The following is a 23,234-nucleotide window of genomic DNA, read 5'->3' on the forward strand; positions in this document are numbered from 1 at the left end:
TGCATCCTAATATGAAACTGTGATGTAAAAAAAATCAATAAAATGTTACTGCATGGCATAACAAAAATAAAAAACTTCCTAGTCTGAGGCATGCAAAAGGTTAACACACTAGTCTAATTACATGTACACAAACACCTGGCTCCCCAGCTTAATCTTCTCATATGCTATGCTCATCATCATGATGAAGGGTTGCTATTTAAAGAACAAAATAAAATACAAACTGTATGTTTCTCACACCTCTGCTATAGAGTAGATAGGAAGGACATGCTGTAGATGGGACCCAAGTTACCTACACAGGACAGTGGCTTTGAAGACCACTGGAGAAGTCAGTTTCTCTCAACAGAGGAGAGGCACAATTACACTAGTGTTCTTAATTAGAAGTATGCTTTGTAACTGTTCTCTAACTTCCAAGTTAATTGTTTTGGTTTCCAGCCATTAAAATGACTTTTGCTACTACCTTTCTGGGAACTATCCAAGACAAATTGTAACATATTATTAACTAACAGACTTTCAGTCAATAATGAACGATGCATATTTCCATTATGGGAACTCTTGTTTCGTTTTTTTGCTTATGTAGAAAAATACAAATTTTTCTATCTGATTTTCTGATATAACGTAGATATTTTGATATCTATCTATGTCAAATAATAATGCATTGCATTTGTTTGAGTGGAAACAAATGAAAATGGGACCTATCTTGTTTTCTTTATACATTCTATTTCACTTTAAATTGCTTAAGGAAATTAGCATGAGGAGAAGGAAGTGCTTTATTATTGCCCTTTGAAAAAAACCCATTAATCCCAGCCCCCGAAGCTGCGAACCCACTGTAAGTGCCCCAAAGGTTTTCCTCTTTCACGTTTTAACAGCGTATTCTATATGTGTGTATATATATATATGTGTGTGTGTGTGTATATATATATATATATATATACAATATCAAAACAGGGGGGTTGTGGGAGCACTCTAAAGGCTTTAAAGTATATATAAGTATAATAAATGCTATTGCATATGTACCCAAAACAGGGGTTATTTTGTTACAAAGTTATGATCATAAAATTGATAAGCCACCATACCACGTCAAGGTAAACCCCGAATGGCGGTCCCTAACTTGTTTTATATTTTATGTGCATTTTAGCATTACCTGTAATCAATGTCCGTTGAACGCTGTTTTTTCACTAAGGGCTAAATCCTCCCCAGCCAGCAATCAGGCTTTTAAAGGAGAGATATTCCCAAAACAAACGCCCAATTTTAAAAGCATAGGATCACCACTAGTTTAAAGGGGGGGTATGGGGTGCTACAACCACTGAAGCTATGCCACAGCTCCTGGCTAAATATACAATATCAAAACAGGGGGGTTGTGGGAGCACTCTAAAGGCTTTAAAGTATATATAAGTATAATAAATGCTATTGCATATGTACCCAAAACAGGGGTTATTTTGTTACAAAGTTATGATCATAAAATTGATAAGCCACCATACCACGTCAAGGTAAACCCCGAATGGCGGTCCCTAACTTGTTTTATATTTTATGTGCATTTTAGCATTACCTGTAATCAATGTCCGTTGAACGCTGTTTTTTCACTAAGGGCTAAATCCTCCCCAGCCAGCAATCAGGCTTTTAAAGGAGAGATATTCCCAAAACAAACGCCCAATTTTAAAAGCATAGGATCACCACTAATTCAAAGGGGGGGTATGGGGTGCTACAACCACTGAAGCTATGCCACAGCTCCTGGCTAAATATACAATATCAAAACAGGGGGGTTGTGGGAGCACTCTAAAGGCTTTAAAGTATATATAAGTATAATAAATGCTATTGCATATGTACCCAAAACAGGGGTTATTTTGTTACAAAGTTATGATCATAAAATTGATAAGCCACCATACCACGTCAAGGTAAACCCCGAATGGCGGTCCCTAACTTGTTTTATATTTTATGTGCATTTTAGCATTACCTGTAATCAATGTCCGTTGAACGCTGTTTTTTCACTAAGGACTAAATCCTCCCCAGCCAGCAATCAGGCTTTTAAAGGAGAGATATTCCCAAAACAAACGCCCAATTTTAAAAGCATATATATATATATACACACACACATACATACATACTGTATGTGTATAACTTTATTTGTAAAGCGCTGTTAAGGAGCCACATTGTTGTACAGCGCATAAAAGTGCAATATATATAAAAGTATAAACGGGGAAGAAAATCAAATAATATATACAGAATTATATCAGAATATATATATATATATATATATATATATATATATATATATATATATATATATATATATACATATAGAATACGCTGTTAAAACGTGAAAGAGAGCAATAATTTTACAGCAGAATTACTGTACAAAGCTTACAAGTAGCTGGGAAAGAACGACGGGCTGTTCCATTGGGTTTATTAAATACAGGGTTGAGATTTTTTATTTATTCTCCTAACAAGAGTTCTTTAAAGCACATTAACATCAAATATAAACAATTTTATCTGACAAATTGCCAGAAAGAAAACCTTAAAATTAAGGTTGCCTAACAGCATACTCGGAATGCTGAACAAAAGCTTTAGGGCTTTAAACCAAGCTTGTTTCTAAATATGGGTTATGCCACACAGACTTTACTTTTCCCAGAACCTTTCAGCACTTCTAAATATGTGGTTTGGCTCATGTCACTTGAGGGGAGGGAATAAATGGAAGAAGTGAAATATTCTTACTGTACATTACATAGTTATACATGACCTCACATTGAGTATGTGTATTAAAGGAGAACTAAAGCCTAACTAAAGTAGGCTAGCAATCTTGTACATTGTGTTTTGGGCTTCTATACCAGCCCAAGGCAACCACGGCCATTTAGCAGCAAAGATCTGTACCACCAAAGATGTCTCAGTAGCTCCCCATCTTCTTTTCTGCTGATTCACTGCACATACTCTGCTCTGCTGTCTCTTACTGAGCTTAGGGACTGACCCAAAATATGCGGTACACACAGAATATAAATGTCACAATATAAGGCTGATCAGCAATTAATAGAGATGATTACTATATGCCAGCACGGAAACCAGTGCAACTAGCATCATAATTTGATAATCAGCCTTGTAGCATCAGCTTATATTACAGGCCAACCTCATTTTCTGCTTGATAATTTTTATGACCCCTAAACTCAGCTTCTCAACAGCTGCTCAGAGCCCACTATGTATGTGAGTGTCACAGACACTTTCCAATATGGTGACCCCCTGTGAAAAGTGTGAAATCATTGCTGCTATTGAGAAGCAGAAACTTTAGATTGGTGCAATAAGTTAAGTACAGTTAGGCCCATAAATCTTTGGACAGAAAAACCCAGATTTGTGGCAAGGCCTAGGGCAGCATGCCACCCAGCCACATTCAAGTATTCAGCCAAATACGCATATTCAAGATGTGTGCATATGCATATACGTGCAGACAGGGAGGACGATGTAGACGAGATGGAGAGGGTGACACAGAAGGGGAGGGTAACGGACGGGGAAGGGGACATGACCAGAGAGGGGGAGCCATATGGGGGGCGGGGCGATGAGTGGAGTCGGCCTAGGGGCGCCCCCTTTGTACATGGACATAGACAACTGTTTTTTCCAGACTTTCAGCTTTAATTCAATGGGTTGAACAAAAAGATTGCATAAAAATGTGGAGACTAAAGCCTTTTTAATAAAAAGTAGCATTAACAATACATTTGAAGCCTTAGGGCAGAGACACATGCAAAGATTCGGGAAGATTTAGTTGTCTGGAGACAAATCGCCTCTTCTTCGGGCAACTAATCTCCCTGAAAAGCCTTCCCGGCAGCTAGAATCTAAATCGCTGGTGGGATCGCACTCGGAGCGATTCGTTTTCAGTAGTTGCCCAAAGATTCCTCGTGAGGTAACTTCGAAAAACGAAGCGCTTGCAGTGCCATCCAGCCGGCGATTTACATTCTAGCTGATGTTACAAATTGTAACAACTTCTCCACAGCTAACAGACAGCATGCAAGAGATTTGACATTGAGTATTACACTTAGCAGTTGGAATAGGCTAAGATGGATAAAAGTTAAATTATTATTAAAGGGGTGGTTCGCCTTTCTGTTTACTTTTAGTATGTTATAGAATGGCTAATTTTAAGCAACTTTTCAATTGGTCTTCATTATTTTTTTTTTTTATAGTTTTTGAAATGTTTGCTGACTTCTTCTGCCTCTTTCTAATACTAACAGTTAATTTAACCACCCCTATCTATAGTGTCATGCTCTGCAGTGTTGTAGAATAAGAAATGTGTTTTAATCATTGTTGGCTTAAGAGCAAATGAGATTCGTGTATGGAACGCTTCTTTGCGCCAGAGAAATATTAGTGAGGCAGATAGAAGCAGATACGCTGAAATCAGCAGCTTCCTTTATAAGTACAGTTAATGCCCGTGTTCAGCTACACTGAGCGTAGCAGAGACTGGTTTCAGCCAATCCGCTTCTCTCTACCTCATTAATATTCTTCCGCCGGAGGAAAGCATTCAATATAGTAGTTTGCCCTTACCCTAATTGTTAAAAAGTTGGGGAATGTCTAATGGAATGTCGAAGGAAATTCCAGAGCAGTGGTGCAGCAATAGCAAAGTATTTGCAAAGAGGTACCAAGGTGTTTGTAGATTTTAGAAGGGTTTAATTTGTAGTTTGGTACTTGGAGATAAATTCAAAGATATAGGTTGGGACAGAGAAGTGTTTCCAACATCAAGGTCACTAGTTAAAATTTAATCCTGAATGGTAGTGACCTACCTTGCCAATGACAGGGTTGCATGACAGAATAAGTTGGTGAGCTGTCTTGCAGCTGCATTTATTAGGAGTAGTAACTGTTTCTGAAGAGGTAGGCCAAACAATAGCTGCAGTAGTTAATACATCACAAAATGAGGACGTTAATTAGTATTTTGGTAACCCTTTTTATAATGAACAACAAGTCATTCTTTTATAGATATGTTGTAGGGAAAAGATTTACAAGATAACATCAAGGCACTGACCCTAGTAGAGGCATTTATACTGCACTATTAAATATAATACAGATTTCTGGAATGTTATGGGAGTTTAAGGGGGGTACAATTTCAGGTTAGGATGAGCATCATCAGCATTGTGGTGGTATTGGAAACTTTATAAATTGACTTGAAAGAAAGTATGCAAACTGAATAACAAGGGGCCTTAAGGTGGCCATACACGGGCCGATAAAAGCTGCCGACAGACCGCGTCGGCAGCTTATTGGCCCGTGTATGGGGCCCCCCGACGGGCTTCACCGATTGAGATCTGGCCGAAAGTCGGCCAGATCTCGATCGAATGGGACAAAAAATCCCGTCGGATCCCGTCGGATCACCCGCCCATTGCTATTCACTAGGGCCCACGATCGGATCAGACCAATATTGCTCACCTCAAGGTGGGCGTATCAGGGATAGATCCGCTCGTTTGACGACATCGCCAAACGAGCGGATCTCTCAGTGTATGGGCACCTTTAGATAAAGCCTTACAAAATCTCAACAGAAGGTTAAGGGAGAAGGTCTAACTCCACAGTAGGAGATGCCAGAAAAGCAATTGGAAAGGTACCGTATACTAAGAGGATAGCAAAAATGGAAGGAGAGGGTGCTCAATTGTGTAAAAAATTATTAGTAATGTGAATTTTTATTTTTGCGGATGGCAAACCAAGAATTTTTTTTTAAATGAGAGGTAAATACACACATGGCTTAGAACTTTGATGAAACCAGGTGGGATTGCAGAGAGGTTAAGAAGGAATAGGACTAACGGCAGGAAATGAGGAAAACAGAAATGTTGAGACTTCCTCTTGAGTCATAGGGGAGACAAAACACATAGGAGACAGGAGTGTTCAGGGAGGAAGGTAGACAGTTATAAAGATGACATTAGAAAATATAATCTTGTATAGTGTTGAAATGCTCACAAATGTTTTTAGCAGTAGACAGAGGGGCAGAAAGCTCTTTAGAAAGGGCTTAAAAGATGAAAAAAACCTGCAGATTCTTTAGAGAGTAAATCAATGAGTGCAGAAAAGTAGATTTGTTTGGGTAAGCAGAGGCTGGTATAAAAGAAAAGTGCAGATTTTTACTGTAACTGTAAAGGTCAGGATATGATGAAAATTTATGAATGGCATCCTCTAAAAACTCAAGTTATAGAGTATTACCCATGCCCTTAGAAGCATAAATCTTATGGCACATCGGCAAATACTATTGTCAACTTTACTCACTATTACACCACTTCAGTATGTAAAATGACATATGCATTTACCATGGTTTAATATAGGTGGTTAGAGCTTCAATGAACAGCCTCTAAAAAGGTTGTCACTTACTGTATATTGGGAATAATGTACACCCTAATCAATGTTGTATCTAAGAAAGCAAGTAGGCATTCCCCCTAGATCTCAACTTACTTGGCCCCTAGGCTTATTTATATAATAAACAAGTGTCAGTTAACCATGTGACACAGTAATATCATTAAAGACCATGGTCAAAATGGTCAAATTCGACTAGGGAATTATCCAAACTCAATTTGAGTTTTTTTAAAAAACCTCCAGAATTACTGTATAAGTCAATGGTAGAGATCCAGTGGTAAATTTGGAGTTGTTTGTAGCCTTTCTTGACATCCAAGTTTTTCTCGAATTCATTTGAATTTAAGGGAGTTAAAAAAAATTCGACCCTTAATAAATGTGCCTCCCCCAGTGAATATTGATATAAACAGAATATTAATATAAAAATAAATAGAACACTAAGGGCATATAACTAACACTGCATTGTCTGAATGTAATGTCAATTAAAGCAATAATGCCCCTATCTCAAGGCTTATGACATTATAACTAACTTTATTTAGATTTTGGTGCTGCACATTGTACCACTAGCTGCTGAACTGTATTTAACAGAACAATATAAATACTAGTTAACAAATCAATAAAAATAATACAAAGAAAAAGTATAGTACTGTGTGTAGCATTGGTTTCTGCTATATTACTATTCTGCTGATGCACTGGCATCTTTTTGTGACTCTGTGTGCATTTGCAGATGGGAGTGCACTGCAACAATTTCAGTTATTTGCTGAGTACAGGTCACAGTAAAATCCCCAGCAGGTGCAGACCTAAAATATCACAGTTGCTGCTCCAGAAAGGAGGGGTTGGAGGAGAAGGCAAGGTGGGGGTTGATAATTATCTCTCAATGGACATATGCCTTGACTCTTAATTTTTGGGGGGGAACAATACAATTCCTAAAGGCAGGACCATTGGCCAGCTTTCACAGAATTAGTCCAAAATTGGTCCATGTATGGATAGCTTCAGCTTGACCCTCTTCAGTATGATCTAATTTCAATCTAGTAGGGCAAAAATAGGGAAAATATAAATAATTAGCAATACAGAAAAAGTGTAACGATATCATAGTATCTAAACAATTAAATGTTAAAAGATTAGGGGTCAAATTCTACTCACTGGACTATACAGGATGGCCATCAGAATCATAGATTCCCATAGCTCTTAGTAAAAAGGGCTCTCCCCTCCAGAAGGCCCCAGTTATTGGTCCACCATCCATTTTGGTGCACTGGACAATGGGCCCTAAGTAGAATGGGGCCTGATTAAAAATAAATAAATAAAAAAAACAGCCAACTAAAATTCACGTGTGGTCACTCCTCCAAGCTTTCCCAGCCCCACCCCACTGTACCCAAAACATGCCCAAACCATATGCACGCCTGAAAAAACACTGCCTCACTTACTAGAGAATAAGTTCTTTTTCGCTTTGCAGACAGCCCTTTGTAGGAGTTCCTAACTAGAGTCCCCCATGCCCACTCCTAAAACCTGGTCAGGGTCTTTCTACATTAATTAGTAATATACAATAACGTTTTTGACTAGCATTTCTCAACTGTCCACCAACCAACAATATATAACCACCTGCTCTCTAAGATGAGGTCACTGTGTATTTATGTATATTTATAAATCAGCCCTGTTGGGATCTTTATAAGATAGCCAAGAATGGTGGTACCAATTGTTGTCTAGTGTCTTTATGGACAGATGTTCCTTCCCGTACTTGGATCTCAACTTGCAGTGAGCACCTGTGGGATTATATGCAAAGCAAATGTACACAGTGTTAAAGTAGGGCTTGCATGTGATATATTGACCTGAATTTAGTATAAAACAGTCCAGAACGTAATATCATGCCTTGTTAATTAGCAGAGATTATTAAAATCTGATAATTATTTAACCTTTCATAGAATCTATGGCATAGAACTACCATTGAGTTGAGCATTTAAAGGGTTAAATGTAATACTTCTTACCTTCTGTTGCCCCAATATGACTTTTTTGAAAATATCCATTTCTTGTTTTATTTGGCAGAACACACTTTGAATATTTATTACATTATTAGAGTGAGCACCTTGTGGGGATAGTTATCTGTATTAAATAAATTAATTAAATTAAAACAGTTTGCAGCTGGTTTTCACTTGATGTGGTTTCTGAATTAATGTGTTTTTTTTTTCTTCTGCTCTCAGTGTAGTATTTACTTTCTGGTTGCTTTAGTTACTGAACCTAGCAACCAGGTAATGATTTGTATATAAAAAAATAGAGCACTAAAAACAACTAAAAAAAAGTAATAAAAAATAATTGATACTGCAGGTAACAGATAACCACCCCACCCCTCCAAACACACATACACAAACACGCACACTGTATTATTGTCATTCATTTATATAGCACCTACATAACAGTTTAAATAAAATGTTTATTTTACACCCATCGCCGGTGAAGAAGAATTTACAATCTAAAGTCTATGGTATAGGGGGTCCTGAGGTGCTCCTTGTGCCACAGGCCAGTGGTCTGTACTCATTTACTAGGGTCCGTTTCACTATGCACTGCATGTTGCAACCCCCCCCATTATAACAGTATAAACACAAGAAAACATGAAACTACAGTAACTTCTACTGAGATGCATTCAATATACAGTGCACTAATTCAGTTGCTCAGCTTTTTATGATGTTCTCATTCCCTGGGTCTGTTGTGCATAGACATTTGAAAGCACAGTCCCTCATGTAGCTGAGTAGCAGTAATAGTAGTAGAAGTTGATGTTCTGATTCCTTCTTGTTATGTCTTATGTATTCTTTCTATAATCATCATATCCTCCCTTCATCTCTCTTATATGTTTCACCCAATCATACAGGAAGATGTGGTTGTCCTGCAATGCAGTACTACTATCCGAAAGGAACAACTCAAGATGTGTATGGGGGCTGAGGGCTTTGGGAACCGCCTCTGTTTCTTGGAATCTACATCCAATGCTCAGGTAATAAGTGGCATCTACTAAGTTGGCATGTCAGGATATGTCCAACTTACTGTTTCCTTACCGCTTCCTCTTCTCTCTCTTCCAGAATGTGCCTCCGGACCTTGCCATCTGCTGCTTTATTTTGGAGCAGTCTCTTTCTGTAAGAGCATTGCAGGAGATGTTGGCAAACAACGTGGAGATGGGCAACGAGGTGAGAATTCTGAAATAACAGTCCAATCAGCCATGTATTACTATTTATTTCACGCCAGTGTTTCTATCGTCAAAATATGTTCCACTCATGCTATGAGTTTGTCATTAGTGTTGCAATGGCTTACTGTCATGCTCATGTTGCCACATTGATTCAGTGAGTTGTTTGTCTTTTGTGCTAAGAGTCACTTTGTATTATGGCTACTTAGTATTTTCATTTATGTTAGTTTATGCCACATTCTAAGAATTGCTTTGATTCATGACGGGAATCAACAAGGCTGTTCCACATTCATAATTTTTTAGTATACAGATTTCTTTATCTTCTAAACAAATGTTTTGTACCCTTAAAGGAACAGTAACACCAAAAACTGAATGTGCTTTAAAGTAATGAAAATATCATGTACTGTTGCTCTGCACTGGTAAAACTGATGTGTTTGCTTCAGAAACACTACTATAGTTCATATAAACAAACTGGTGTGTAGCGATGGTGGAAATGGAAAAAAGGCTATATGGCATAGATTAAATAGTGGATAACAGATAACACCATTATGTTCTACAGAGCTTATCTGCTGTGTAACCTGAGTCTTTTACACTTTGAACGGCTGCCCCATTGCTATACAGCAGCTGATTTATATAAACAAAACTACTGTTTCTAAAGCAAACACAGCAGTTTTACCAGTGCAGGGCAACACTGTATTAGATTTGTATTACTTTAAAACACTTCCATTTTTAGATGTTACTGTTCCTTTAACATTATAAGATTTGTGTGGTCAAGTGCACAGTGCCATCTCACCAGCTCATTTGCCAAAAGACTTGTCTGAAGCCTCTGTTTATGCATTCCGGACTAGACCTATTATATACCAGATCCAATTCTGGTTCTATGTTTAATACATTTGATTCTGTCTTTTTTTTTTCTTGAAACTTAGCTGGTACAATGATAGGACCACCATTATTTGAGTGTTGATAATTGGGACAAACCTGCACTGTGGCTCTTAACAATAATGTCTCTAGATTGTTTTCCAACATCAAACTCCCATATCTCTAAATTGTATAAGTTGAACAAGAGTCTCGAAAACAGTATACAGAAGTGAAAAAAAATTGTGATGAGTTTTACATAGATGAGTATAGGGTTACAGTAGCCTTGTCTCTCTTGATGTCAATATGATATAACTTATGTGTTTTGTTTTGGCTTTCTCTTTCTGTCCTTGTGCTAGGCACCCAATTTGGATAAATGGGTATGTTTTGTGGCCTTGCTCTGTTCCCTCCTGTGATTCCTCTTTCCCAAGTGATGCCATCCTTTTCCTCTGACTGCTCGAACCCCCATTTTCCTCATTTAAGTTTCTAACAGATCTAATAGAATTAGCTAACTTATGGCTACATCTTTAATCACAGTACTATAATTTATTGCGTTTTGTAGTGGTAAATACTATCCTTGCTGTTTCCTTCCAGAAATACAATGAAGCTAGGAATGAGTGGGGAGTAGATGCTTCCAAGAGATTGTGCTGTGAACATTGCTTTCATATTTCCAATCTCGGGTTTCAGCTGTGTTGGCTACATCCCTATCTGGAAATAGACTAACCACTATCATGTCTTAAAAGTAGCTGTGCAAGATGATGAACTATACTCCTCTCATATAAATATACTAATTCAACTTAATTTATCATACAATTTTGCTTGGATATTTTACCAGCAACTAGACAGTGGTCTGTAAAATAAAACTGAAAAAGAAGACCTGTATAGAAATAAATGGAGTAAAATACAAGAAAACACTATAGTCTTCCAGTAAATATACTTTGCCAGCCATAAAACTCTTACCCTTTTAATTTTTTTAGTCCTTCTTAGTTTTTCTTCCACTAACATGGTAATTGTAATAAATCTGCCCAGTTCTCCAGTATATTCTCGTGTCATTGCTAAATTAATGCAGTCATTTGTGCTTCCAATATCTCTGTAAACTCAGGGTCCTAAAATACAAATATCCCTTATTCTGAAATGGTTAGAGAAATATAGAACATAGGACAACTGTAATAGGCACATTTTCTAAGGTTTTATTAAATTATACATCAGTGTTAACTCCTTCTGTACTCATATTCTATTGAAGCATGTGGTTTCCAGCAGTCTCCCAATCCCTACTTCTGCTCATCTTCATGTTTTGCAGCCTGTGTGCAGAAGTCTCCATCACTTCACCTACCATCTTACAAACATAACTTCTTTCCTCCTTTGACTTAATTTCTAAATATATTGGTTCCTTTTTCCCCCTTTCCCTCATCGCATGGTACAAAACCAGTCTCCCGTCTAACAGATGGCCTGAGGAACATGGAAATGGAACATGGAGATCATCAAGTCTCTTGGGTGGGAGAAGTTGGGACGAGGGTGGGTGACTAATAATGGGAGTTTAAAAATACGCTAATAAAACTTTAAAATGGTTTTGGATGGGTGGGTGATAAATGGGGAAATGAACAAATAGTGGCATAACTAGTGACCCACGTGCAGTTTTTGCACCAGGCACTGCTGGGACATGCAACACATGATCTTACCTTCAGACCTCCCTCTAGTGTACTGCAGCGATTCCAGCGGGCCCTATCGGGGGAGGGGCAGGTCTGGGTGCACCCCCTGCTCTCTTGATAGTTAGGCCTCTGTGAATAAACATTATTGTTTCTTGTAAGAACTAAATACATTTGAACTATCATACATTATATAAGAAACAGTCATATAAAAAATTATTACTGGCACAAGAACCCCCCACACATACACTTTCCTATTTTTAATAGAAACAAGGGTGATTGCTCCATTTAACCATTTTAACTGTCTGAGAAATAAATGCACCACAGTAATGATCAACAGTAGGCTGTTTGTCTGAAACAGCCCATTTGCAGGACTGATTGTATTAACATTATGCCACACAAGATGTCTATAGTGTATGAAGCCCTTGGGCAGGCAGGGACCTATTACTATTCTTTGGAGGCCTGCATCCATCCTGTTAGCCTCCATTTGGACTGAGAAAAATACACATTATATGAAAAATGTATGGCTTGTAAAATTGTTTGAGAATGCATGTCATATTAATTATTGGATGACCATTATACAGGGAGATTATCATAAAAATTATGTACTTGTTCTGGGTAATACGTGTTTCAATGCTCCATGCTGTTCCCATTCTTATCCCACCTGGTTCTTGTGGAGTAGCTGGTGCAGCAGCAGAGAAGGCTGAGGTTGGTCATTTTGGTGAGAGTCTAACACTCTTGTTATCAATCTGGAGAGACATAACAGGCATTGCAGTATGTTATGTGCACCAAAAGTTAAATATATTTTTCTTCTAATAAAAAGAGAGAGGCACAAGAGAGGCTGGGAAGAGGGCCTTCCTATGTGAGCAGAGTAATACAGGAGCACTAAAAAGCTTATTACCCATAACATATTGTATTATTTGTTACCTTTGTTACTTTGACAAGAGATAAACTCTGCCAGTGGTATGGAGAATGGCTGTGGGGGGTTAAAGAGGTGACAGAGACTGCATGTTCAGTTTGTGGGAGTTGTGAAAGAAATGACTTACATTTTCTTCCCTCATGTATCCTTTAGTCATCTCAAGGTGGAGGACATCGAACACTGCTCTATGGCCATGCTATTCTCCTGCGCCATTGTCACAGTGACATGGTAAGTAACACAATATTCTATTATCATTACTTTTAAACTTATGGGTCCATTCATTAAAATGCCACTTAAAAAGCAGTTGCCTACTGCTATACTGTAAAGCACAAAATATGTGCTCCTCTTTTATTCAACAGCTAAATCAGGCAGATGTGAGAATGGTGTAGAAGGCCAAATTATGCAATAGCAAGACTTGTTGGACCTGAAAATTTCCAGTCAGAGACCCTTAAGGGCACCTTCCATATTGTAAACAAGCGACAAAGGAAAGGGATAGAAAACATACCCTTTAGGCTAATGTTGCTGATTCACAGACCAAGAATTGGCCAACCCACTGGCATCCGCTCACTTGTCTGTCTGCACCCAGAGGCACTGCATTAGCCTGGTAGTATACCCTGGCAGCATGTACAAATGTACACAGAGAAATGCTGCGCTGTACGACAAAACTTGTCAGATTACACACTTTGCCCAGTGAGTAAATATTGCTGTTTTGAAACAGATTTTTTTTGCAGTTCTAAAATATTTTAGGACAAGTTTAAGGGATATTATTGCTCAGTGACTTTCTCCTTCTGCAAAAAAATTATTTTACTGGCATGCACGTGGGTAGGGGGTGGTGTATTACTACTGAAAACTGTTCTTCTTATATAATATGCCACTTCTTTAGGAATGACTCACTTGCCATCTCTTTATGGTTTACAAGGTAACCTTTTTCCATTTTTATCTATAGTATCTTTGCTGTCTCACTACATCACGCTCTCTGACAGATAAATTGGCATTTGATGTTGGATTACAAGAAGATGCTTCAGGTACCAAATACTGAACACGTTTATTGCTACCTTACCTGTGGCCTTGGTGTCTTATGACTTTAATGTTTTAATAACTGATTGGATTTCCTTCAGTTATTCCTGTAGTAGTGCTGTGGCTTATTTTTGTGTGTGTCCTTTCTGATCAGGAGAGGCATGTTGGTGGACTATCCACCCAGCTTCCAAGCAGCGCTCTGAAGGAGAGAAGGTCCGGGTAGGAGATGACCTGATCCTTGTCAGTGTTTCTTCAGAGAGATATTTGGTATGTTCCTGGTGTGTTTTTTAATTAATTAATTAATTAATTACTTTTTCATTTTAATTAATTTAACTAGACAACAGCTTGGTGACATTTTTGCTTTTTTCATTGATACATACTCAGTTCTTCTCTATGACTCTGTTATTTATTTTATTATTTTACTATTATTATTTGTTATTTATATAGAGCCATTTGGAGCACATTCAATTTCTTAAAGTCATCATGTAGTTGCTATTTTTGAACTGCTATAGAATCAGATTTTGAATTATCCCTGCTATTTACTACCTAAATTGCTTCTTCTTATTTTATTTTACTGCCTTTCCCAGCATCTTTCCACAGCAAGTGGGGAACTTCAGGTGGATGCCTCCTTCATGCAGACTTTATGGAACATGAACCCAATTACCTCTGGTTGTGAGCTAGCAGAAGGTAGGCAGGACATTCCTTTGAATTTACATTTAACTGATGTTCTTTAAAATCCATTGCATAACTGTAAGAGTTTCACTAGGTTTTGTGACTGGCGGACATGTCCTGCGTTTGTTTCATGGACATATGGATGAATGCCTGACAATTGCATCAACTGACCAAGGAGAGGAACAGCGCAGGTAAGATCCAACATAGAAAACACAGAACTAAACTGTAGAAAAGGTCCAGATGGCACATCAAACCTTCCAACAAAATGATTAATGTTTTATGTTTTTAGCTTTTGAAAATTAGTTTCAATGCATAATTGAATACCTTTACTGAATTAGTCTTTATCACAATTGCAGGAAAGGTACTGTATTCCATGTATTTTTCATAATTTTTGTACATGTCATTTCTTTAGTTTCCGTTTTCTTTACACATTGGAGGATTTCAGGCAATAGCAACAAGCGTGAAAAATAACCATTTTTTATTTTTTTCTCATTTCTACTTTAGGATGCCACATTATGAAGGAGGAGCTGTTTGTTCCCATGCACGTTCTTTATGGCGTCTTGAGCCTCTAAGGATAAGGTATTTGTATGAGACATTTGGGTTTCTGAAGTGTAGGTTAGTATAGGGAAGGTTCTGCTATAAACATGGATATGGCCTTTTTGACATCTGATTTACCTTGTTACATTATGCCAAAATAATTAGCCAGGTATGCTTTTTCACTATATTTGAATGTCTTATAAAATTATCTACAAGACAGCTTTTTTTAGCTTAATTTCAATACTTATATGTTACTGGGAAAAAGGTGCCTCAAGAACAACAGCTAAATAATTAACTGAGTCAAATTAGCAGTCAAAATCTTGATTAAAGAATTACTGGATTATAAAATAATAACATAACCTTCACTTCAATGGTGCGGCCCTTTAAACTAATACCTATTTTTGAGTATTTTTTTGTAAACAACTTTTAGTCAAGGCTGTGTACAAAATGCATAACCTGTAAATCTCAAGTTCTAAAAAGAAAAACAAATAAGCAAGCATTCAACCCACACTGCTTGTTCTCAGATAAAGAACACCAAGATGAACATACTTTGCAGATCTAAATATGAGACATTCTGGATTATGATTCTGAGAACTGACTAATATACTTCTATAAACAGTTGATGACAAATAATAATACAACAAGAACAAAGGCCAAAGGCATCTCAACTCAGTTTTAGTTAATTAATATATTTTATTTATTTGTATATCAAATTTACCAAACAGTTGTATTACTTTATTTTATTCTGTACCCCATATAGACAGGTGTGTGGGAGCATTTACTACAGTTTACCACATGTACAAAATTAGCTGACAAATTATATCATTCCATTTTGCCAAAATGGATGTCTAAAAAAAAAGAAGAAATTAAGTGTTGTACATTTCTCTGTTCTTGGGAATATTTGCAGCTGGAGTGGAAGTCATATGAAATGGGGACAGTCATTCCGTGTGCGCCATGTTACTACAGGAAGATACCTGGCGCGGGATGAGGAGAAGGGATTGGTGGTATTAGATGCAGAAAGGGCCAATACAAAAGCCACTGCCTTCTGTTTCCGGGCATCTAAGGTGAGTAGGACTATGCACTTTTACTGAAAAGTCATCCAGTTTCCACCCATGATTTATACTATTGTTTGTAATGATGTACAATTAAACATAATTTTTACCATATATCATTTTTCTCTGCAGTGAATGAAAATGACCTTGTTGCCCTCTATACAGTCTATATGTGTTCCTCTTTTTGGTGCCTGTTTACCTCTCTTCTTTTTAATAGCTATACCTCTCAGGACTTTAGTCTAATTGCTCATACTGTCTTTTATATACTCAACATGTCTTCCAATAACACTTGCATATTACTAAATATTGCAAGTACATTAAGGTACACTGAAGGATATTGGCTTGTAAGCATACAGGGTTGAAAGGGCAGTACTGTGAATTTTTCTCAAAAACTTAGGTCTTAAGAAGAATTGGAAAGGATACTTCAATATTTTATTGGTAGGGGCAGCCAATAACATTATTTTTATAAAAATATTATGTTTATATCTATTTTTATTATTGAAAGGTTTTCAGATACAGATACAGTCATATGGAAAAGTTTGGGAACCCCTCTCAGCCTGCATAATAATTTACTCCACTTTCAACAAAAAAGATAAAAGTGATATGTCTTTCATTTCCCAGGAACATCTGAGTGCTGGGGTGTTTTCTGAACAAAGATTTTTAGTGAAGCAGTATTCAGTTGTATGAAATTAAATCAAATATGAAAAACTGGCTGTGCAAAAATGTGGGTACCCTTGTAATTTTGCTAATTTGAAGGCATGTAACTGCTCAATGCTGATTACTGGCAACACCAAAATGGTTGGATTAGCTTGTTAAGCCTTGAACTTCATAGGCAGGTGTGTCCAATCATGAGAAAAGGTATTTAAGGTGGCCAATTGCAAGTTGTGCTTCTGTTTGACTTTCCTCTGAAGAGTGACAGCATGGGATCCTCAAAGCAACTCTCAAATAATCTGAAAACAAAGATTGTTCAGTATCATGGTTTAGGGGAAGGCTACAAAAATCTATCTAAGAGGTTTAAACTGTCAGTTTCAACTGTAAGGAATGTAATCAGGAAATGGAAGGCCACATGCACAGTTGCTGTAAAACCCAGGTCTGGCAGGCCAAGAAAAATACAGGAGCGGCATATGCGGAGGATTGTGAGATTTGGTTATAGACAACCCAAAGATCACCTCCAAAGACCTGCAAGAACATCTTGCTCCAGATGGTGTATCTGTACATCGTTCTACAATTCAGCGCAATTTGCACAAAGAACATCTGTATGGCAGGGTGATGAGAAAGAAGCCCTTTCTGCACTCACGCCACAAACAGAGTTGCTTGTTGTATGCAAAAGCTAATTTAGATAAGCCACAGTCATTTTGGAATAAAGTGCTTTGGACCGATAAGACAAAAATTGTTATTTGGTCATAACAAAAAGTGCTTTGCATTGTGGAAGAAGAACACTGCATTCCAAGAAAAACACCTGCTACCTACTGTCAAATTTGGTGGAGGTTCCATCATGCTGTGGGGCTGTGTGGCTAGTTCAGGGACTGGGGTCCTTGTTAAAGTCGAGGGTCGGATGAATTGAACCCAATATCAACAAATTCTTCAGGATAATGTTCAAGCATCAGTCACAAAGTTGAAGTTACGCAGGGGTTGGATATTCCAACAAAGACAATGACCCTAAACACACTTGAAAATCTACGAAGGCATTTATGCAGAGGGAGAAGTACAATATTCTGGAATGCCCATTACAGTCCCCCGACTTGAAAATCATGGAAAATCTTTGGGATGATTTGAAGCAGGCTGTCCATGCTCAGCAGCCATCAAATTTAACTGAACTGGAGAGATTTTTATGGACGAATGGTCAAAAATACTGCCATCCAGACACTCATAAATGGCTATAGGAGGTGTCTAGAGGCGGTTACATTTGCAAAAGAAGGCTCAACTAAGTATTGATGTAATATCTCTGTTGGGGTGTCCAAATTTATACACCTGTCTAATTTTGTTATGATGCATTTTGCATATTTTCTGTTAATCCAATAAACTTTATATCACTACTGAAATACTACTGTTTCCATAAGGCATGTTATATATTAAAAGGAAGTTGCTACTTTGAAAGCTCAGCCAATGATAAACAAAACTCCAAACAATTAAGAGGGGTTCTCAAACTTTTTCATGTGACTGTATTTACTCATAATGCTTACATAACCTTCTGCTTTCTTCATCTGTAGGAAAAGTTGGATGTTGCCCCTAAGAAAGATGTGGAAGGGATGGGAATTGCTGAGATTAAGTATGGCGAGTCTATGTGCTTTGTTCAGCATGTTAGCAGTGGGCTTTGGCTGACCTATGGTGCATTAGATGCCAAAGTTGTCCGTCTGGGGCCTCCTAAGCGAAAGGTAAACCACAACTTAATTCCCTTCTAGGCATCTAAATTTTTTACTACTTAAAAAAATTGTCCATGGTCTAACAGCAGATTTGGTTGCGTCACACCTCTTCCATTCTCACATCTCTTAGGCTATTTTGCACCAAGAAGGTCATATGGATGATGCTCTGTGCCTCTCACGCTCCCAAAGAGAAGAGTCTCAGGCAGCAAGAATGATATATAGTACATCTGGTCTTTTCAACCTTTTCATCAAGTGAGTAGCCTTTGTGGTAGTCTACAAACTAAGCCATTTTAACCAGTTACCTTTAACAATCATTAATTCTTCTCATATTGTTATAGACCAGCAATTATAAAATATGAATACCAAAAAAAAGTCTAATAAAATCTGTAGTGAAGTATATAGTAGTCGATTTTTGGATATTTATCTTTTTGCAGATGAATTTGAGTTATACAAGGGATTAGATTTTATTTTGTGAAACAGCAATATTTATTTAAAGCTACCCCACAGGAATATAATTGAATAGAATATAAATATGATGTAAATGCTTGCTCATTGTTGGTAGAGTGTTTGTACCTTATACCAGTACTAGTATAACTAGTACTCCACCGACAGCTGATCCACATTCACTGATGCCTGCTTATTTAATTTGCAGAGGACTTGACAGTCTCAATGGAAAAAATAAACCTTCAAAGCCTGTCACCTTACCTATTGACATGGTAATCCTGACTCTACAAGACTTGATTGGCTACTTTCAGCATCCAGATGATGAACTTCAACATGAGGAAAAACAGACCAAGCTTCGATCCCTAAAAAATCGTCAGAATCTTTTCCAAGAGGAGGTAGTAGACTAAACAATAAGCTTTTTCCATAACCTTCCCCTGTAGCTTTCTCGTGCAATTATAAACACATCCTAAAATATTTTTTCGCTATTCTGAAATTTAACATAATTTTCAATATTTTCTTGTGATAAAAAAAGGTTTGTACTTTAACCCTCTGTGTTGCATGAAAACGGCATGGGTAACCGCACAGATGTTTTGCAATTGTCTCACATAATAGATATATATATATTGTTGCTTCTTTCTTCACTTTCAAATTCAAATCTGTAGCAAAGGAAAAGTTTAATTGTATACAATGCTTATTCTAAATTGCTTGCTTGTGTCATTGTGTGAACTTTATTTGTGATTTATTCTTGTATTCTCTGTCTTTTGAAATGTGTAGCGCTATTTGGCATCTATATACTACATTATTGTAGTATAACTGCCTTGATTTCTAAGTATCTGGGCAAAAACTATAAGCACTACGCTAAACAGCAGCATCTGATTACTTTTGTAGCTACCTAATTCCCTGAAAGTATGTATATTCAAGATGTAGTTCCTACTTTGATGAGAAGCTGCTCTCCAAGATACCAAAATGTATCTGTCCTGTATACTTGGCTGTTCTTCTGAAAGTGTGTTTTCCTTCATACAACTCCTGAATATTCTAATCATAATCTTTGAAATACTTTTTTTTGGAAAGCAATCATCCATATTTTGTATATATATATATATATATATATATATATATATATATATATATATATATATATATATATATATATATATATATATATATATATATATATATATATATATATACATATTTAATACTTATCATGTCTGCCCCAATGGTATAATTTTTTGTAGCTACTGAATTCTCTGAAAGTATGTATATTCAAGATGTACTTTCCTAGTTTGATGAGAAGTATTCAGTTCTAAGCTCAATCATTCAAATACTTTTTTTGGAAAGCTATCATCCATATTTTGTATATATTTTTATATGTATCATGTCTGCCCCAATGGTATCATTAATTGTAAATGGGCCTCAGTGAAGGAGCCTTTAGAAGTTTAACCCTAAATCTTTGGAAAGATGAACTGTTTCACAAACATTCATTTGAATCATGTATAATTCAGGGCCGCCAAAAGGCCTGCTATGTATCTGCACCCTCAACACGCTCTTGGGTCTGCTGTTATCAATTTTAGGTCCTCTGCTTGTCCCCATCATGTGAAAATGTTTCTCTGTTCTATCACCAGGGTATTATTTCTTTGGTCTTAGACTGTGTAGACCGGCTAAATGTTTACAGCACAGCTGCACATTTTTCAGAGTTTGCTGGAGAGGAGGCTGCAGAGTCCTGGAAGGAGATTGTCAACTTGCTCTATGAACTTCTAGGTATGTGCCCTGTTGCTTATAGCAGACAAATCAACATATTTGTCATTCCCATAGTCAAAATAACTAGGGATGCACCGAATCCAGGATCCTTCTGCCCGGCCTCACTGAATCTGAATCCTAATTTGCATATGCAAATTAGGGGCGTATCGGATTCGGTTTGGTATTTGGCTGAATCTTTCGCAAAGGATTCGGTGGTTTGGCCGAATCCAAAGTAGTGGATTCAGTGCATCTCTAAAATAACCTTTGTCTTGTCTCCATATACATCTCTTGGCAAGTCGAGTCACAATGAAATGCCTGATTTGAGAAACAATTCTAATTAATGGACTGATTTTTCACATTTTCAATGTCAAACAGCTGCACTTATCAGAGGGAACCGCTCCAACTGTGCTCTTTTCTCAAGTAACCTTGATTGGGTGGTCAGTAAACTTGACAGACTGGAAGCCTCCTCAGGTGAGTAGCATTGGTGTGTTTATAACCAAGACACCAGATTTTTTAAATTAGTAACAAATACACTTGAATGGACAATAATGGGGCACTAACAGCACAATGCAGAGTTAATATTTCTTTAATAAATACTTTTTTGTGAAAAACTATTTTTTAAAATATAATGCATTTTATTCATATGCATTTTGAACACATATTACCCATACCTATGCTGCAAAACTTTCTAACATGCCAGTTTGCAGTGAGCACCAATGTGCCTCTACTGGCTTCTCTATAAATTATTTGTAAGTAAATGCATTGATGCAAGGGTGCCCTTAGTGGGTTGAGTCAAGGGTTCCCTTAGTGGGCTGAGTCAATAGCTGCAAGGGTGATTCAAGGGTGCCCTTAGTGGGATGAGTCAATAGTTGCAACTGACTTACACAGGGTCGACTGGGCCCAGACCCACTGTTGGAACTGCCCCCCAACCAGTCGCTGCAGCATGCAGGAAAAAAGGTAGCCTAAGCCAAAAGTGTCTTTGCCACTGCAGCAGAGCCTGGGGGTGTGGGGCCCAAAGCAGTGGCCTTGAGCCCCCCCAGTGTGACCTTGGACTTTTACCAAGTCAATCGTCAATCATTCATATTGGAGTATTGCTTGCAAGTTGTTGTGGACACAACTTACTGTGTGCCTGTATTTACACTGGAATGATGGCAAAAATGTCTGCAACATGGGGGAACAAACATGGTGACTTGCTTCCAAAAAGTGTGTGTTGTACATTGTGCCTAGATCGTAAATGAGTCATATGATCTTACTAGCTTTCTTCTGTTTTTTCTTTAGGGATTTTGGAGGTGTTGTATTGTGTGTTGATTGAAAGTCCTGAAGTTTTAAACATTATTAAGGAAAATCATATTAAGTCTATAATTTCTTTACTGGATAAACATGGGCGAAACCACAAGGTAAAAAACAAGGACTAAACCTATTTGATTGTATCTGTTCATTGTTAGTTTTCCAGAGAAAAAAAACAGCAGAATCTGTTTTCTGTTTCAGGTGCTAGATGTTCTCTGTTCTCTATGTGTGTGCAATGGAGTTGCTGTCAGATCTAATCAGAACTTAATCACAGAGAACCTTCTTCCTCGTAGAGACCTTCTTCTTCAGACCAGGCTTGTGAACTATGTCACAAGGTTTGTATAACCAAAAACTTCTTATAAAAACTTTCTACAAAAAATATATAATAGTGCTTAACAAATTTTTCATTTCAGCATGAGACCCAATGTATTTCTTGGAACCTGCGAAGGGTCCACACAATATAAAAAGTGGTACTATGAGATGGTTGTGGCCCACGTAGAACCATTTGTTACTGCAGAGACTACTCACCTACGAGTTGGTTGGGCAACGACAGAGGGTTATAACCCTTATCCTGGAGCTGGAGAAGGCTGGGGAGCCAATGGAGTAGGTGATGACTTGTACTCATTTGGATTTGATGGACTACATCTATGGTCAGGTAAGATATTTTGTTTTTCTTAAAATATAATTTACAACATGAATAGCGTCTTGTACAAAGTAAATTGAACCTTCTTTAGAGAATAAAGAAGAATTGTGTTCAGTAACCCATGTCAATCAATCAATTGAATGCTATTAAAGTTTGCAGTTGGCATAGCAAAGCTTCCCTGACTGGTTGCCAGAGGTCACTGCTCAGTTGCACATTTGCCCAGTATTCATACATGATCCCTATCTGCTATGAAAAGTTTATATGCTTGCTTTCTTTTAATAGGTAGAGTCTGTCGAGCTGTGGCATCTCACAACCAACATTTGTTGGCAGCTGATGATGTTGTCAGTTGTTGCCTGGATCTAACAGTACCCAGTATTTCTTTTCGTATAAATGGTCATCCTGTGCAAGGAATGTTTGAGAACTTCAATTTGGATGGTCTATTTTTCCCTGTGGCCAGCTTTTCAGCTGGCATTAAGTAAGTCCTTAAAAACAGTCAATAAAATCATATTTTATTTTACAGTATGTTAGAGGCACAGGATCTTAGGATAGATAGAGATAAATAAAACATGGATAACGAATTTAGGGAGTTGTGTAATAAAAGA

The 23,234-nt window shown here is 37.4% G+C and overlaps 1 protein-coding gene across 7 annotated transcripts in view; it reads left to right on the forward strand.

The window, feature by feature from the left end:
* ryr1.L (ryanodine receptor 1 (skeletal) L homeolog) overlaps positions 1 to 23,234 on the forward strand; it is a 119,472-nt gene that overhangs the window by 8,552 nt on the left and 87,686 nt on the right. For 4 of the 7 annotated variants that reach the window (XM_018230279.2, XM_041572954.1, XM_018230283.2 and 1 more), the window contains exons 2-20: positions 9,152 to 9,271; positions 9,357 to 9,461; positions 10,672 to 10,692; positions 13,031 to 13,105; positions 13,824 to 13,902; positions 14,049 to 14,161; positions 14,482 to 14,581; positions 14,661 to 14,757; positions 15,071 to 15,145; positions 16,011 to 16,167; positions 18,366 to 18,530; positions 18,649 to 18,770; positions 19,171 to 19,357; positions 20,588 to 20,723; positions 21,078 to 21,173; positions 21,981 to 22,099; positions 22,191 to 22,324; positions 22,403 to 22,644; positions 22,915 to 23,107. In XM_018230279.2, the coding sequence (XP_018085768.1) occupies positions 9,152 to 9,271; positions 9,357 to 9,461; positions 10,672 to 10,692; positions 13,031 to 13,105; positions 13,824 to 13,902; positions 14,049 to 14,161; positions 14,482 to 14,581; positions 14,661 to 14,757; positions 15,071 to 15,145; positions 16,011 to 16,167; positions 18,366 to 18,530; positions 18,649 to 18,770; positions 19,171 to 19,357; positions 20,588 to 20,723; positions 21,078 to 21,173; positions 21,981 to 22,099; positions 22,191 to 22,324; positions 22,403 to 22,644; positions 22,915 to 23,107 (2,336 nt within the window). The remainder of the gene's footprint in view (positions 1 to 9,151; positions 9,272 to 9,356; positions 9,462 to 10,671; positions 10,693 to 13,030; positions 13,106 to 13,823; positions 13,903 to 14,048; positions 14,162 to 14,481; positions 14,582 to 14,660; positions 14,758 to 15,070; positions 15,146 to 16,010; positions 16,168 to 18,365; positions 18,531 to 18,648; positions 18,771 to 19,170; positions 19,358 to 20,587; positions 20,724 to 21,077; positions 21,174 to 21,980; positions 22,100 to 22,190; positions 22,325 to 22,402; positions 22,645 to 22,914; positions 23,108 to 23,234) is intronic. The other 3 variants (XM_018230284.2, XM_018230286.2, XM_018230285.2) reach the window with 1 other exon arrangement.

Source organism: Xenopus laevis, chromosome 8L, assembly GCF_017654675.1.
Source record: "Xenopus laevis strain J_2021 chromosome 8L, Xenopus_laevis_v10.1, whole genome shotgun sequence".
Classification (NCBI taxonomy): Eukaryota; Metazoa; Chordata; class Amphibia; order Anura; family Pipidae; genus Xenopus; species Xenopus laevis.